The sequence below is a fragment of the Schistocerca nitens genome, chromosome 1, assembly GCF_023898315.1.
Source record: "Schistocerca nitens isolate TAMUIC-IGC-003100 chromosome 1, iqSchNite1.1, whole genome shotgun sequence".
In the NCBI taxonomy this organism is placed as follows: Eukaryota; Metazoa; Arthropoda; class Insecta; order Orthoptera; family Acrididae; genus Schistocerca; species Schistocerca nitens.
The window spans coordinates 739,696,153-739,714,190 of record NC_064614.1 but is presented as its reverse complement, the minus strand read 5'-3'; the positions used below and the strand labels follow the sequence as shown (position 1 = coordinate 739,714,190).

Below are 18,038 nucleotides of genomic sequence, written 5' to 3'. Positions count from 1 at the left end.
AACCGCTTGCGTGATTCAGAGTATCAGTATGTATGTAGATGTATTGTGTGGTGCATAAGTTCGTAGCGCTTTCGTTTTACAGTTTGGTATTGCGGTAGCTATGGGTTTATTTATCGATTGTAACTTTTTATTTGTAGTGCAGTGTTGCTGTTTGTCATTTTGAGAGAGTGGAGCTGTGGACGCTAAAAAAATGGTGCCAAGTGGAAAAATAGTGTTTCCGACATATTCTTCTGTTGGAGTTGGATAGAAAGGTGACAGCAGCGGAGGTAGCCAGGAACATTTGCATTGTGTATGGGGGGACAATGCCATTGGACAGAGCATGGCAAGAAAATTGTTTTTCTCGTTGTAAAAAGGATCGATTTGACGTGAGTGACTATACGTTTAGGAAGAAGTTTGGGGGTTTGAAGAAGATCCTTTAAATCCATTAATTCACGCTGATCCACGTCAGGGTACTTGAGAACTGGCAGATGTGGTAAACTGTGTTCATTTCAGCATCGTGAGACACTTGCACGCAATGGGAAGGTTCAAAAATCGCGTTTATGGGTACCGTACGGTCTAAGCCAAAATCACAAAAATCAGCGGAATGCCATATGTGCTTCTCGGCTTGCTCGTCGGCAGCTGGCTCGTGAACAACACAGACCATTCCTATCTTCTATCGTTACTGGTGGTGAGGAATGGTGTCTTTATGCAAAAACCAGAAAAAGAAATGTCTGAGACCAAAGCAATCCCCATATAAAAGTCCTGTGCGCATCCATTAGGGATGTTATACATCTGGTGGAATAACAGTGCTGTACTACGAGGTGTTTTCCCGAAGTGTGACAATCACTGCTGATACTTTCAGTTACCGAGACGTCTTGCAGATGCAGTCAAAGAACGGCGACGAGGAAGACTGTGTGAACTGATGGTACCTCACGATTCTGCTACACTTACAAAAAAACACTATAGAAGAGTTAGGTTGGAAAGTCTTTCCGCACACTCACTATTCACCTGATCTTGCGTCCTCAGATTTTCATCGTTCCCGCTCTCTATCGAACAACTTTCAAGGAACTTATTTTCTGGATGAAAGTGCGATCCGAATATGGCTCGACGAGTTCTTCGCTCCAAAACCACGTGATTTCTACAGTCGCGGAATCGAAAAGCGTCCCCAGCGTTGGCAGACTGTTGTAAGGTAGTGACGGACAACAGATTATTGGTATCTGAATTATGTTGTTTTTTATCCGTTTATTGAATTTACGTAAAAAGCGCTACGAACTTCCGCACCATCCCAATAGCTGCTAAAGTTCCTCGGTGGCGCTGAGCGCGTACCTGCTGCGGCGGGTCACGTGCAGCTGCGGCTGCCGCGGTCCCGCTTTCCAGGGGAGGCGGCCCCGGCTGCGCTCTGGAAAGCCGCACTGCGCTGCTGTACTTATCACCGGGTGAGAAATCGCCCGCCGATAGGCGCCGCTCCCTGCGCGGCGAAAGTGTATTAGGAGGCGCTGGCACTAGCCCGCTGCTTTCCCTGTCGTTGCGCTGGGGTCGGGCCTCTTACTTCCTTTGCCACCGTTCTATCTGTGTTTGCTTATGTGCAGGCAAAAGAATTAGACGAGCCGAAAAGTCGCATCTGCAACAGACTTTTGTTCGCCAGCAAAACGCTGTAGCCTACATTATCTTCACTTCGCGAGCCACTCTGCAGTGCCTGGCAAAGTGTTCTAAGTACAATATTAGCAATTTTCTGTCCTGTTGCCGACGTTACTGTCGATTCGCTGTAACAGCGTAGGTCAACCATTTCAACGGACGGAGAAATGATACCACCGCAAATACGACAGTACCTAGTACAGCATTGGTGCACGAAACAACTTTGAGGTTAATGGTGTAATTTTATGCCAGTGTACGCGTACTGTCTGCCACCTTATCCTCTGTCCACGAGCACCTAAAGTTGTTTGTAGGAAAAGCGGATGTTCGACTTCGGTTTATAGGGAAAATTTTAGGAAATTGTAGGTCATCTACAGAGGAGACGCGTTCTTGGATACTGCTCGAGAGTTTGGGTTCCATAACAAGTCGGATTAAAGGAAAAATTGAAGGAATTCAGGGGCATGTTGCAAGGTTAATTGTAGGTTCCACAGACCCGCGGGTATTAGGGAGATGCTGTGTAATGGGAATCCCTGGAGAGAAGACTGTCTTTCCTTGAAACACTTGAGGAAAAAAAAAATTCGGGAACCGGCATTTGAAGCTGACAGGGCAAAAATTCTACTGCCGCAATAACAAATTTCGCGTAAGGGTACAGGGACCTTCTGCGATGATCCATATGGTGGAGTGCGGATGTAGATAAGAGTAAAAAGCAGCAGCATAGTACTCGCCCTGTGTTACTCGAAAAATTTCATGACAAACTTCCATCTTCCAAAGATTTCATTCTAATTTCCTCGAGCATTTATATTAGTTTCGTGTGGGATATACCGATCTATAAAGATCCTAGGAACGCATTTCTGCATTCTGGCCTATGCCTGCTGCCGGGCGTAATTTAAAATTATCCACATAGGACTAACAGGGGAATACAGAACGTATACATAAAACGGGAGCGAGTTTCTCTCATGGAAGAGCTCGCAGAATTACTGAGAAACCTTATATGGCAGAAGCAAGAAGGTAAATGCCAAGTATGTCGCTAAAGTTTAAAGAACTAGTATTACGTGAGCAGGTAGGAATATTTACAGCTCCCGTAAGGACAGCAAGAACAGGATTAGACTAATTACATTGCGCACAGAGGCATATAACCAGTGTTTCCTCCCCCGTTCCGTACAGGAATGGTCCGCGAAGAAACCCTACAACAGGGTACAATGGAAGTACACTCTGCCATGCACTCCAGTGGTGTAGAGTTTGGAGGCGTTGAGCATCATCTAAGAACTACCTCCAACCTTTCATCATGTTAGGTCACCTATGTGTTCCGTAAATGGATATCAATTCGCGGTATTTTCAATGGCTACCGGTTTTTGTCACCTGGATAACTAAATATGCGTAGGTCCGATAGTTCCGTGGTAGCCTTAGATTGGCAGGTTACCTTGGAATACAGTGCTTTGAGTTCGGTTTGCGAAACGCACGATTGGCCAGGCGTTGGTGGCAAGAATGTCTTCCGCGACTGGCGTGTTAGTTTCCTTGCGTCGCAGAGTAAGCTTCGTCGGCTTTCTCCTGCCGAGAAAGCGGAGAGCGGGGGCGCGCTGCAGACACTCCACCAAAAAAAGGTCCGCTGGTTTCTAAAGTACAGCCTGTCACTGCGGCGGATACCATAGCTTCCACCATTCCGTCGGCTTAGCTGTTGACGAACCATACAATAATTAATTACACAGAGCATGCAGTAGGCCTTTCTCTTCCGGCATCCCTTATCGGTTCAGCCGTAACGGGAAAACATGAAACAGTTTTCAGAAAATCATGACTACCTAGTGAACAACACATTATTTTATCCTGTCCCGTTTTTGCGCCTCATTTTTCTGCAGTTGCAGTTGCCCAGGTAACACATTTTGTACAATATACTGCCTTCCGCGACGGTAACGAGTTTTATTTAGACCTTATTTGGACCATAAACATTTCGTTTTGTTCTAGAGCATCTTCAGTGATCCATGCAATAACTTGGTTTCGTCACAAATCAGTCTGTCAAGATAATAAGCAATTCCCTTGTTTTACATTACTACTATTAAACTGCAGTAAATTAAAATAATTACTCCTGAGTTTTGCCTCGTGCTTCCTTCCTAATGTTCTTCCATACGTAGGTGCTCAAATTTTGACATTTCGCTTCACTGACGCGCGCTTTTCTTGTGTAGATGCACTTACAACGTTGCAACAAAGTACACGAGGTGGAAGTGCCTACACAACATGAAAGCTAAAAAAGTATACAGTGTCATTGAAGTGCAGTCACTTAAAAACAGAGCACCTGTGTGTGGAATAATATTTAGAACGAAGTAGGAAGCAAAAGATTGTGATCATAATAGCAACTTAAAACGCATGTTGTCTAAATACTTTGTCTACACTTGCAAAAGGCAGTAACTACTCTTCGTGATACACTGGTCGGGCCTGCTGCCGGACCATACAACGATCGTGACCAAATTATCTGAGCAGTCCACCTGGCCACCATCTTCAGGTGAGAACACGGAACTCAGACTGAAAGGCGAGATGTAACAAACCTTAAGATAGCGGCCATGTGGCTCGCTGAAATATTGTAAAGATTGTGTGATCCAGCTGCAGACATGACAATAATATTGTCGCTTAATATACAAGACTACGTAGTCACAATAATTTTCATCGTCTTTAAAGCATTCCCCGCCCGAATAAAGTAGTATTAAACATACTTTCATCTCTTAAATTTCTGTGACTGTCAGCAGTTGCTTCAGTTACTAAATTGGGCCTGGTGATATAGTACTAATAGCATTTTTTTTCCTTCAACTTGTTTCGAAAACGTTGGTAAATCTCAACATAAGAGGCCCAGATGGGGATTAAAATCGCCATTCCAACCTAAGGTAGGTCCGATGGCCCAACAACTAAGCCACCTCAATGGATTTTTCATGTTAAAGGAGAAATAAACGCCGGCCTTTGTGGCCGAGCGGTTGTACGCGCTTCAGTCTGGAACCGCGCGACCGCTACGGCCGCAGGTTCGAAACCTGCCTCTGGGCATGGATGTGTGTGATTTCCTTAGGTTAGTTAGGTTTAAGTAGTTTCAAGTTCTAGGGGACTGATGACCTCAGATGTTAAATCCCATAGTGCTCAGAGCCATTTGAGTTTTTTTTTTTAGAAATAAACTAGCAAGCAACCACGCCCATGTCTAATTGATAGTAAAGATTTCACGTATGAAATATAAGTTTATCTATAGTGGCGGCATCGTCTCGATGTTACTTTCCGATGACATACCTACTTACCTTCTGATAAAAATTACATAGAAATTTTGTCGAAAGAATAAGTGTCAAACGGCTGACAAGCTGGAAATCGTAATCCACATTTCGTAACGGTTAAGTGTACGGGGCTTCGGTCATTAACTGACAGTCATGCAGCCACGCTAATGACGGTGGGTCCGTGGAAAAGAAACATGAATGTGCGTGGCAGTCCCGAAGGTGGACCACTGCTGATGGGCAAAGGGTAGCCGTCCCTCATTTTCCAGGAATTTTGCTTCGTAGAACGTGCAGACTGATTTCCTTAAGGAACAATTGTAGCCACCAATCCTGAACGAACTAAGACTGGCCTGGAATCTTATTGATTGGAGTAGAAGTGTCTTCAGTGATTAGTCCTGCTTCGAATAGTGCCCCAATGACTAGTGAAGACTTGTCTGGAGATATCACGGACAGTGGTGGGATACCAACCTGATAGTCTCTGGCCATACGGCCCGACCGCCAGAAGTCTGGGGATGCTATTTCATTTCGTAGAAAAATCCCTGTGGTTATTCGCGCCACCATTACGGCACAGCGTTATGTCGACGCTATTCTGCGCCCCGTTTAGTTGCCCTCCATGGCAAGCCGTCGTGGGTGACATTTCAGCAAGATAATGTCCGCATGCACACGACAAGAGTTTCTAATGTTTGTCTCCGTGCTTCCCAAAACCTACCTTCTCCAGAAAGGTTGCCGTATCTCTCTCCAGTTGGAAACGTTTGGACCGTAGTAGGCGGGGCCCTCCGACCAGCAAAGAATTTTGACGCTGTAGCTCGCCAAATGGACATAATTCAGCTTGATATCCTTTAGGACGACATCCAACAACTCTCACCAGTGCCAAGCCGAAGAACTGCTTGCACAAGGACTAAAGGTGGATCAAAGCATTATTTGCTCAATTTGTGAAGCTATTTCTTTGCGTCTCACTGAGGCAAAAATGGAGTGAAGCATTCATACAAAAGGTTCAAAAATCATTAACCTAGGCTTGCTGGTGCATCAAAGTAGCGGTCGCTTATTCAGGAACAGTTTCATGTAGGCTCATGCTTTATGTTCGGCAATGTTTCAAGACAGTGCGTGCTCATAAAATGACCCGTACTTCCGCACCCGTGATAGTTGACAGTGGCAACTTCCTAGCCATACATTTACCACGTGCGTTGCCATCGCACATCTGTGCTTAACTGCGTGGCGCGTCTTCAGCCAAGTGGGTCAGGGCAACCCATTTAATTTCGAAACTTGCTTTAAAGTTAGAGCTAACATCTTTCCCACCTACTGCTGTTTCAGAAATCAGCGCTGTCGCTGGGCGCAGCAGTAAACATGGCAAGCGAGCCTCGTCGTGGAAGAGACTAAACAACGTACTGGCGTTTCGCGCGCGTTGGATTCGAGGCCATGCCTTGAAACTGGCATACTGTCATGTATGTTAGACATTGAGTGTTGTCGAGAGTGGTGGAGCGGGCGGGGTGTGGCCAATGGAAGGAGAAAACTCCGTTCTCGTGCGCAGACTAATGTGGGGACATGAGCCAGTTCTACCCGCCCGTCTCCCGTGTGGTCTCTACCTAAAATGGATGTCGAACTGGAAGTGTCGCTGAGCCGGCGAAAGATGTTGGTTGCGGCTACCGTGTTGTAGTTAGGCAAGAAATAGTGTCGCTTTTACGCGGAGAGATTGGTTCTGCGTCCACGTGTGTATATTGTATGCTCTCCATTGCAGAACAAAACATGGACTGCTTCAAAATTGGTGGAAAAAGTGACAGTTCTGTCAGGAAAGAGCACTGTTCTGTCCTTCGTGAACGATTTGTTCTCATTCTTTACATCCACGTGTGCCCAGCTATCCTCTGAGTTTAATATTCTATACTTTTTCGCAATGACTCATTGCGGAATATTCATTTATTCCTTTAAAAAGTAGCTCTTTCGAAGGCTTCCTGTAGTTTCTTCGCCATTGTCCATTTCCTACACCCATATGAAGCCGTGCTGCAAACGTAGCTTTCATTGAAGATCTTCCTGTTCTCGAGGTCTATACTTTGACTGTTTGCCTTGTACAATTATTACTACTTTAGCGCTATATTTATTCTTAACAATTACAGCCTATTACCGGGAAGCTAACGTGGGCCATACTAAAATTTTTGTAGTTAATAATGTATGTATTAACTATTCCTGGTACTTACTAAACACTACTACTACTACTACTACTACTACTACTACTACTACTACCACCACCACCACCACCTTTCTCTACGAAACTGCAATAAAACCCATACAGTTGGCCACCTACTAATGCCACTGTTAGTAATCTGAACATTCTTCGTTGAAATATTCCGGCCGGCCGAAGTGGCCGTGCGGTTAAAGGCGCTGCAGTCTGGAACCGCAAGACCGCTACGGTCGCAGGTTCGAATCCTGCCTCGGGCATGGATGTTTGTGATGTCCTTAGGTTAGTTAGGTTTAACTAGTTCTAAGTTCTAGTGGACTAATAACCTCAGCAGTTGAGTCCCATAGTGCTCAGAGCCATTTGAACCATTTGAAATATTCCGACTAATGAAACTGACTTAATAAGCTGCAATCTGAGCAGATATACTCGAACCATACGTGACAGCTGTTAGTATACACTAGTGGTATGTTTCGATTATTTTCAATGGAAGTCGCCGCAGTTACCTACTTGCAATGGTTATAATTTTGTGCATCACGTTTATAGCTTTTCTACCTGCTTTCTCAGGCATGACGACCCAGAATGACGACGTTCAGGAATACTCAGTTATCTCATTAGAGCCCTTATGATCGTTATGTCGTTTATTTTAGAATTCCGTGCTGGGTTTTCTTTCAGCAGGAGGCACGTAGTTTAGATATACTAATGGAAAATTTGACCCAAAGACAACTTTGCATTATCTTCCTTCTTTGCATGATCTTTCTTCACTCATCTCCCTGTGTAGATAGCAAAATTCGTCCAGCTCGTAGTCTGTTATTTGTATTCAATATTAACTTTCATACATGTCTTAAAGAACACACTGCTGACAATTCACAACTGTGCTAATTACGGTAGGATGTAGACGGTGGGACATTCGGAAGTTTGGGTCGGTCCAGGGAGATAAGCAGGAAATCCGGGTTAGAGTTCCGGTTCAGCACCAATTCTGATACCACTATTGGGTAATAGATGTATACCTAAGACAGCTGGAACCGAGGAATTAGTTTTCAGCGAATTTCGACTTCACAGTATTTCTTGCATATCTGCTTATTACAGCCATCAAGGACTCGCTCTGTCGTCTCTCTCTGGTCACGTTGATAGCACGTAGGAATGTCAGATTGCGCTGAATAGAGCCCTCGTTAGTATCAGCTGCGGCAGTGGCCTGCAGGCACCGTAAATACCGCGTCGTGCCAGGGCGGTACAGTACACAGTAGGTGTCGCGAGGTGAATGGCATTGTGCGTCCTGAAGGCTGCTACCTCGCTTTTGTGCTGCTGCAGGTATGGGGCAGGGGCCACGGTCGCCTCAGCTACCTGGCAGCGTTTCTGTGTGCTACGGCACCATCAGCCCCGGCTACCTGCTGCGACACAGATTGATACTTCCGTCCACCTGTTGGAATGAAGCTTAGAGCCCTCACCATAACTCCTCCCCCCCCCCTCCTCCTTCCCCACCAGCAAAACACGCACACGCACAATTTTTTCCAGCTAACATGGCTGCTGAGACATGCTGAAGGCTCATTCTTCTGTTACGTTGAGTAAAGTACATTGTAACATGAAGTTTGTAAATACTTAAATCAACAGAGATAGCGTTTCAGAGAAATGCTATAAAATGTGACCAAAGAGGACAAAACAAAACGGTTTCTTGCACTTTGACTTTTTGGAACAAGACTGTGTTGTGGACGTCTTTGTACAACGAAAAGAAATATAAATGTGAATGTCTCCAGTGATCAGATTCTTTTCTGGAATGTTCACGTAACTTAATACGTTGTCTGTATTATAGTACGCAGCATGGCATGTTCTTGGAAGCATTATGATAAGTTCGCTTTAACTGCCTCTGCGCTAGAGAAATATTGTTCGGCCGTCAAGCTTGTAGAAATGTTACACATGTTACTGTTCATCTGGGCAACAAAGACGTCCGCAATATTTGGCCACTAGGTGCCTTTGTACACGCCGTCATTTTTTATGATCCCTTTCGCGAGATATGTAGCATAAATGTCGCGCAGTCTCCTTCGAATAATGCGCTGCTCTTTCAAAAAAACCCACCAAAACTAATCCTGCCAGTCACCATCATAAATACTTATTTCACATTATCCCGTTTCATATCGCTTCGTCGTCTTCAGTCCATCTCAATCGTTGCTGGATATAGGCTTTTCCCATGTGTTTCCATTGTCCTCGACTTCATGCCATTGGTACTATAGTGTTTCAACGGCCTTGCCGGAATGGTAACACCGGTTCCCGTCTGATCACCGAAGTTAAGCTCTGTCGGGCTGGGCCAACACTTGGATGTGTGACCATCCGGTCTGCCGAGCGCTATCGGCAAGCGGAGTGTACTCAGCCCATGTGAGGCAAACTGACGAGAAACTTGATAGAGAAGTAGCGGCTCCGGGTTCGTAAACACCCATGTCGGGAGCGAGGTGTGCTGACCACATGCCATTCATATCCGCATCCAGTGACGCCTGTGGGCTGAGGATGACACGGCGGCCGATCGGCACCGTTGGGACTTCATGGCCTGTTCGGGTGAAGTTTAGTTTATGGTACCATAGTATTCCAGCCACCAGCTTTACGTCGTTAAACCATCTCTTTTGGGGCCTGTCAATGCCTCATGTGGACCCTTGGTCTCCAGTGGACAATGTTAGGGGTCTATCTGCTGTGATCTTATCGAGTTACGTGTCCGACCCATTGCCACTTCAGTCTGAAATTCTAAACGTCTGTTAACTTTCTTCTTTTTCTAATGTCCTCTGATCATATCATATCCTATCCCTAAGCCCGCGTCCTGTAAGCGGCCGACAGCGTCAGGCGGTAAAACACAACCGCAGTCATAGATCAGGAATGTCCTACGTGAGCGACATCGGTGTCGCTGCCTTTCTCCCGCTGCAACTAGCGACGTTTGAATTCAAACAGGCGGCCGCGGTGGTCTAGCGGTTCTAGGCGCTCAGTCCGGAACCGCGCGACTGCTACGGTCGCAGGTTCGAATCCTGCCTCGGGCATGGATGTGTGTGATGTCCTTAGGTTAGTTAGGTTTAAGTAGTTCTTAGTTCTAGGGGACTGATGACCACAGATGTTAAGTCCCATAGTGCTCAGAGCCATTTTTGAATTCAAACATGTTTGAATCTTGTCGCTGCAGTACGCGCGACAGACAGCGACAGCCACGTGTCTTCTCAGCAAAGCAGTGCCAGCGGACTCGACGGCAACTATGAATTACTTACCCGATTTTAAGAAAACTATTCGGTGAAAAAAAATTGATTCTTCCGCATCTTATAGCTTGATATGTTTAAACGATAAAGGTCTGAACTTCTTTCGTTATTCGTCATAGTTACCGTGCTGCACGAAATTGAGTACATGGCTGCACGAAATTTTTAAGAGTTTACAGAGGTAAAATCACATTGCGTAGACTTTCCGTATAGTTCATTTAAGGCCATACATTATTGCGTATGAAATGTAACCAATGTATCTAAATTGTATTTAAAGTTGAGATATTGGTTGTTATATCCGCGGACGGGTCGCTCGTGGCGCGTCCGAACCTTTCCTGCACTTCGGGAATCAAGTGGCCGTAAATTCGTCTTATCTCCAACGGCTCGAGATATCGAAACAATTTTTGGAAATGACAGCACCTAGAAGGGGCTATTTTGTCATATGAAAAACAATCAATACGTTATTGTAAACGCGTGAGCAGACGAAAAAGACTCCCTGTGTATTACACCATGAGGTTTCATCCGAATTTTCATAGGTAAACAGGGTATCGAAGTGACCAGCGTGAGGTATAATTTTTCATGAAAATATTTAATTGCTTGAAAGTAATCAAGGTAGTTAACGAAAACTTAATGAGTTGAGGAAGAATTGAAATATTTCATGAAAAGCTGCTGCCAAGCTACGTAAATAGTGTCAAAAATTTCATCTGTTAAAGGCCTAGCTGCTTTGCATATAAAGAAGTCATTTGTGCGGTATTTAAATGTCAAACAGGCTTCCTTCGAATCAAGTACGTTTAGGAAGACCAACGAGGAGTCAATAAGATCATGCTTTCTGAATAAAACTTGAAAATAAAAAATGAAAGAAATAAAATATTTTACGAAATGATTTGTATAAAAGAAATAAGATCAGAGAAACATTCTATGTGCCTTTGAATGATGCTCGAAAACATAACAGAAAATGAGGTGCACCAAACGTTTCCCTAATTTTTTATTTCATACTTTTAGACAAATCATTAAACAAAACGCCAGACTTTCTTTTCAAAAATTTTGTATGCTTTACTTTTACAGACTATTTAGATTAATTGAAACGCTTGGCCATAACACTGACTGCTGATGAATTATGTTTAAAATTTCAAATATCTGTAAAAGTTGATAGTTCATTGCAATTTATTGGGAATTTAACGTGTGTGATAAACTGAGATAGGTGTGTACACTTACAGATAGTTCTTTGCCAAGAACTTAAAAATGTACTTAGCGATGCAGTGCAAACAGTATACATAAAAATTAGTATATAGAATTGTAACTGAGTTAGCTAAAATATAATAACCCGGAATCGAATCCTGGATCTTTCCGATGCTTGCACTCACGAGCTAAAGCGCGAACTCTACACCACCTCTACATTCGTTATTAATCTGTGTAATTTATCTGTATATTTAGGGTAGTCAGTCATTCTTCCGCTGTTATTGGCTGTTAACAGTTCTTGCTCATGTAAAAAAAATTAGTATTTAATTTATTGATGAGATAGTCGAATGCTCCTCTGCTCATTTACGTAAATTCGAAGAATTTGTCTGATCTTCGTAATTGATATTTATGAAATTCTCCTTGGAGATTCCTTCCTTTATAAATTTCATGCACAGCATTCCTTTTCGCTTTATTTTCTGAAGTAAATCTAATTTTGCAGCGTTACTCTCCAGCTACAGTATTCCAGTTTAGGGGCGCTATTTTACAGAAACAGTTGGTTGGCTCTAAGCGGCCATCTTGTAGCGCGACATGGTCGCTCGTACGCAGGACACCCGAGCTTATCGCCCGATGGATGGTCTCTGTGTCGCGTATCCAGAAGTCGGTCGCTCACGTAGGACAAGGCTGGCTCCTGGCATCTGTCGCGCCATAGCTTGTTGCGAGCGCTTTAGTTGACACACTCTTACCTTAGTCAGTTAACATTCTGTAGGTTATTGCAGATACAGATCTTGGCCTGCAGGTTATTTTTGACATCCTTGTTGGTCAGCATAAATCTTGGTTACTGGAATGCTGCCCAGCTCAGTCCTGAGACATTTGTGTTTTTTGGTTGTTTTGCACTAAGGCTAAGGTAGATATATTCATAAACTACTTCTATAGATCGGTTTCCGGTTGTAAGTGGTTGGGCTTCGCATTTTTGTTTTATTGGTGTTCATTTCCAGTCTTTGCAGAGTCAAGTTTTAATTTTTGGATCAAAATCTTTCCTTATTCCAGATCTTCACTTACGATCCTCATCATGATAGCCGAACAGCAGAGATTTCGTGCGAACCATTTATTTTTATTGCACTGTTATTCCAGGTAGTGATTTGAATACTCTTTCCTGTGCAAGGGTGAACAGTTTTGGAGAGAAGTCACCTTGGTATCAGTAAGATCGTAAACGGCAAGGGTGTTTGCCATCTTAATCCACTCTAACTTTCGCCTATTGATAGACTATTTCAGGAGCTTTATATGCATTGATTTTATCCTGGCATTCTCAAGAGCCTTCTTGATTGCCCAAATCATCTTGGAATCGAAAGCTTTTAGATTACCCATAAAGGCCAGATAAATCCTGAGTTGTACTCAGTTCTTAAAGAGGAAGGCGAATAGTCTGGATGTGATCATAGTCTGTGACCCGTCAAAGGCATTTTACTGCGTGAACTGCAATATTCTCCCTGATAAAATGTTTTGTTGAAGTGATGGAATAATTAACCAATGGATAAATCTAACCAAAAGAATGCAAAAAGTTATATTTAATAATGCAATCAGTCAAGCACGGCAGATTCTCATAACTGACTGTGGAGAAGTCATTTCTGGGGTCGACAAGGTCAATCTCAGGTCCAGTATTTCTTGTAGACGTAAATACCGCCTGACTAATAAACAAGCATACCTTAATTTTTTGTGGATCGCAATAGTATAGTAATCAATCCAAACGTAAATATAACAAAAGGAATGGCAAATAATGTTCTTAAGTGTTGTTGACTGGTTTTCTGCAAATGTTTCAAAAAACAACGTATCGAGTTCTACATGTAGAAAGGTAGCTACTACACCGACGGCATGTTTTAACACGTGGAAAGGGAATAATGAAGAAGAAGAAGAAGAAGAAGAAGAAGAAAGCTTCAAAAATATTTGGTGTCCATATAGATGAGAATTTAATCCGAAAAAAGCATGTCTAGTCTCATTTGCACTTATCACCATTATAAATCTTGGTGAGAGACAAATCACTAAGTAGATTTGCGTGTTTTCTTTGTCATATGGGATAGTGTTCTGGGTAAGATGGTGCCCATTGCTCAAAAACGTGCTGTACGAATGTGTGGTGGTCACCCACAATGAACTTGGAGGCATATTTTTAAGGAGTTCAGACATTTTGAATAATGCTTCACAGCATATTTTCTCACTCGTGAAGTTTGTTGTAAATAATCCAATGAAGTACAGAAGGGACAATGATATTCACTAGACTAACAGAACAACAAATGACATTCATTATTCCACGTTAAGGTTTGTCTTGAGCGAAAAAGAGCACACGATGACGCCATCAGTTTTTGAGCGCTTATTGAATAAGTCACACAACAAAGATAAATTTGAAAAGAAACTGAAAGTTTCTTATTGACAACTCCTTCTGTTCCATAGTAATCAGAAAATGTAATGGTTACGTAATACACATCAGCATTTAAAAAAAATTATAAATGATCAGCATGTAGCCGTATTTACCAACGTATGTGTACCGTGAATGTAAAATGGCTTGTTCCACAACGTAAAGATTAATGGTACAAATGACCCACGAAACAAGTAAATGAAACCCTGGTGTACATACATTACAAGGGATAACTCGGAAACACTGCTATCGTTTCATCGTTGCCCATACCGCAGTATTATCCACCAGATGGCTCTAGAAACAGTCAAGTCGCCAGAGATCAAAGCACTAAATGTCGCGGCAAGCGATCAATCAAGGTCGGCACCCGAGCCGGCGCGCTGTACCGAAACGGGTAAATGGGTTAAAGTGAAACGCCTGCGGCTGTGGCGGACTGACATTGCCGCGGTGTCGCAAGGCGGTGTTGCGAGGCCAGGCCGTCACATGGGCGGACGAGCCCGCTGGCTGGCTTTCACTCTCACTGGGCGCCGCCTCGTGTGTGTGTGTGTGTGTGTGTGTGTGTGTGTGTGTGTGTGTGTGTGTGTGTGTGTGTGTGTGTGTGCGTGTGCGTGTGTGTGCGTGTGCGTGTGTGTGCGTGTGCGTGTGTGTGCGCGCAAATAAAATGCAGAAATGCCTAAGTAAGATAGATGCTTGGTGTATGGAGGGCAATTGACCCTCAACTTTAATGTATTACTCCAAAGTACATACAACCAAACAACTTGAGTGGTATAGATATAATAAATTATACACAAAAACCTTTCTTGTTAATCATTCAATATATTAGTGAAAACCATATCAAAAACTCTACATTAGTTTCCTGAGATTAGCAGTCGCAGACAGAATAAGAGTTGGAAGACTTAATTGTAAACATCATACACATGTATACATAGTTGTGAAATCAACATCTAAGATGTTGGTCATACAAAAGCTTTGTCTTTAATCACCTGAAGTAGATTAAAAAGTGACAGAAAAATCAGTAAGTTTAATTGATGTGCTAAGTTATGTACCAAATAAACATTAATGTTGTTGACAATAGGCTGCCCATGACACTCGGTGTGCCCTTCATATGTGGGCATTCAGTAAAAATTTTTGGTACTGTAGATATTTAGTGGCTTGATTCTTCTTGATGATGAATGTAGCAGAAAAGCATATGAATAGTGATGCAATTTTTTTTAGTTTTTCTTCCTGTGTGGTGTGGGCCTTAACAATGCAAAGAAAAATTAAGAACATTTGAGCATTCACTGATAAATATTTGACAACCAAATGTTGTATGTACAGGTTTTTGGTGTCATATCAGATGTACATTGAAAGTCAACCTGTCATTTTAGTGCATCTAATCATAAACAAATTGAACTACAATAGATCTTTCACTCCTCAGTGAAGTCTATTCTGTTCCAAAGCTGTGAGGAATAAAAACTATACAAAATGAGGACATGAGCACAGACGTTTTCCTTTTATTAGGAAGACCCTTCCAGATTGATTATGAGGTGTGGCCCACATCTGGGTTAAAGCTAGCAGCAAGTTTGACTGCTACAGAATTGAAACTTCAGTATGGAAAAACCACACAGGCTGTGGTTAAGCCATTGTCTGTGCTATACTTTCTGCTAGAACTGCTAACTCAGGAGAGTATACAAGAGACCCTCTGTGGATTAGGGTGAATAAAAAAAGTGTAAAGAAAATTAAAACAGCAAGATTGAGTCTAGAGTTCAGTGTAGGTAGCTTGGCCATTGCCTCATAAACGTAGAGGTCTAGTCAGTTTCCAATCTTAAGTCTCATATGAAGTTTCATCTGGAAGCTTAAAGCATAAACAATTCTGCTGTAACATTATTTTCGATTAACTGTTTCTTGTGTAAGGTTAATTATATGAACTAATTAGGCCTACAGATCACTAATTATAAATATAATTATTTGCATGTTGACAAAACAGGGAATTGCAGGTTATTTACATATAACACCCTATTTTCAGGACAATGCAAGAGCACGAAGACAAGGCGCTATAATAGAATCTATGCACCATCATGGCAAGGGAGTGTACTCGGGCACATTTTCTGGTGAGTAATGCAATCACAGTGATGCACAAATCTGTGGTTAAAATATTTTTCAAGTAGAAGCTTATGTACATCAGAGCTGGTATTGTTGCACTTAATTTTTTTCCATCTGGGGGAGGGAGGGAGAAGAATTGTTAATAAAATGATGCAAAAAACTAAGAAAGAAACATATGCAGCACATTCATGTGTAAAGTCTCCCACAGAGGTATTTCTAATAATGGCATCTTTTCTAAATATCTCTGGATTAGCTATTAATCGTGGCAAAAAGCACTTACTGAAATTCCAGTTTATGCCTGCAATATCACTGTTTTATTGTTGTGGTTACTTTTAATAGTACGTAAAATTCCTGCTATTAAATTTGCCTTTTTTGTTAAGTTTATTGGGAAGTTGTTTTACTGATAATTTCTGTTCTCATTCCTGTTAGTCCTACAAATTTAGGTTGTGTTATTTATATCTGCTGTGCATTAAGCATATAGATTCTTACAGCTTTCAGTATCAAAGGAATTGCTTCTTGCAATGAATTGTAAATTCCTGGTGTAGACCGTTAGCTGCATTCATGTGAATTCACCATCACACTTGTAAATGTTCAGATTCTTTGGTATTGTATATGATGATTAAGTATGTAGGGTCACTGGCTTAAGATATGCCAGGCATGATAGGCCCATCCTTCATTTTATAAGCAATCGAAAGTGCAGTTCAGTATAAATTCTACAATGTTCAAATGTGAAAGTCTTAATTTAGATGAATAATGTAATGTTTCCTTTCAAAATTTTGAGCATTCTCAGATGTGAAGGGTGAACTGCAAAGCAGACATTAATATTACAGACAGTAGCTCCAATCTCTCATATTCTTCGTGCCATTGGATACAAAATATGAACGTGCTGAATCATTTGGACACAGACAACACTCAATTGTCTTGATGGTGGGCTTCACTATACTGAGACTGCTTCTTTACCTGAGAGTTTTGTTTGAAATGAAATGAAATGACTGGTTATGAAATATTATTGTAGTAAAATGTTAATTACAGAAACATTTATTTCATGAGTTTGTGAGGTAACTCATCATTGGAGTAAGTTGCTCATTGGAGATAATTAAGTCCTGAACTCCATCACTTTGTCTAAGAAACAAGTTGATAAATGCTTAAGTACATTTAAGTACTTCCACTAAGCTCTTGTAATCTTCTCGTAATTTCATATTCATACATCTGTTATATAAGAACTGAGGATGACAAGACATAAATAAATTTGTACAAAAGTGTCTCTGTTTGAGTAGACTAAATTTATGGTGTGGAGTTTGGAGACACACTGAATTACCTGTTCTAAATCTTGTCATCTAATGATAATCCATTTGCCTTAAGCTCAGATGACTTTAAATTTTCTTTATTGCTGTTTTCAATAACAGATCTGGCACTTTTCTGCTCATATATTTTTGTATCATCATTATAAACAAAATAGTAAAACGTTTGACAGCTCTATTTTTGTATTTTGTTACATGGGGAGAAGTTGTTAAAACTTCCTAAGTTTCTTGCCAAAAATAACTTCCCCATTGAAATATGTCCCACATGATTTAAAATTGTGCCTAGCTAGTACAGTGCATTAAAAAGTGAAGCCCCACTGAAGACATGGTTGGATGTCAATGTATAATTGAACATGTACACACCATCGATTATAGAGCTGTGGTTATATGATAGCAGCCACCAGAGTGCTCTCGTATTTAGTGTTGTTACTGGGCCTGGAGTTTGTACACAGTCAGCAGAGAGGTCGCTGAATCACATGAGTAAACATTCTGTGTCGGACAGTTAAACACCTGACCCGGGTTTGAAAGGCACCTTATTGTCAGGTTTTCATGTAGTTGTCAGGTTGAATTTTGCAATATCCAGATATGTGGGGGCATTTGGATGTGACAGTGGTCCATTTGTGGACTGTATGGAAATGTGGCAGCACATATACTCGTCAAGGTTCCAGTCACCCACATCTGACAAACACAAGGTAGAATCGCAATATTGTGCTGCAAGCACATCGTAGCCCCTTCACATCCAACTCTGCCATCTGAGAACAAGTAATTGACTCATTGCAGTGTCATCATCCTGCACAATTGTTGCAGACAATCAGCATCTAGAGTAGGGTATTACCATCC

The 18,038-nt window shown here is 42.1% G+C and overlaps 1 protein-coding gene across 1 annotated transcript in view; it reads left to right on the top strand.

The window, feature by feature from the left end:
* The window catches only part of LOC126260288 (midnolin), a 230,147-nt gene that overhangs the window by 202,315 nt on the left and 9,794 nt on the right, over positions 1-18,038 (top strand). Inside the window, exon 5 of the mRNA XM_049957616.1 lies at positions 15,821-15,905. Coding sequence (XP_049813573.1) covers positions 15,821-15,905 — 85 coding nt within the window. The remainder of the gene's footprint in view (positions 1-15,820; positions 15,906-18,038) is intronic.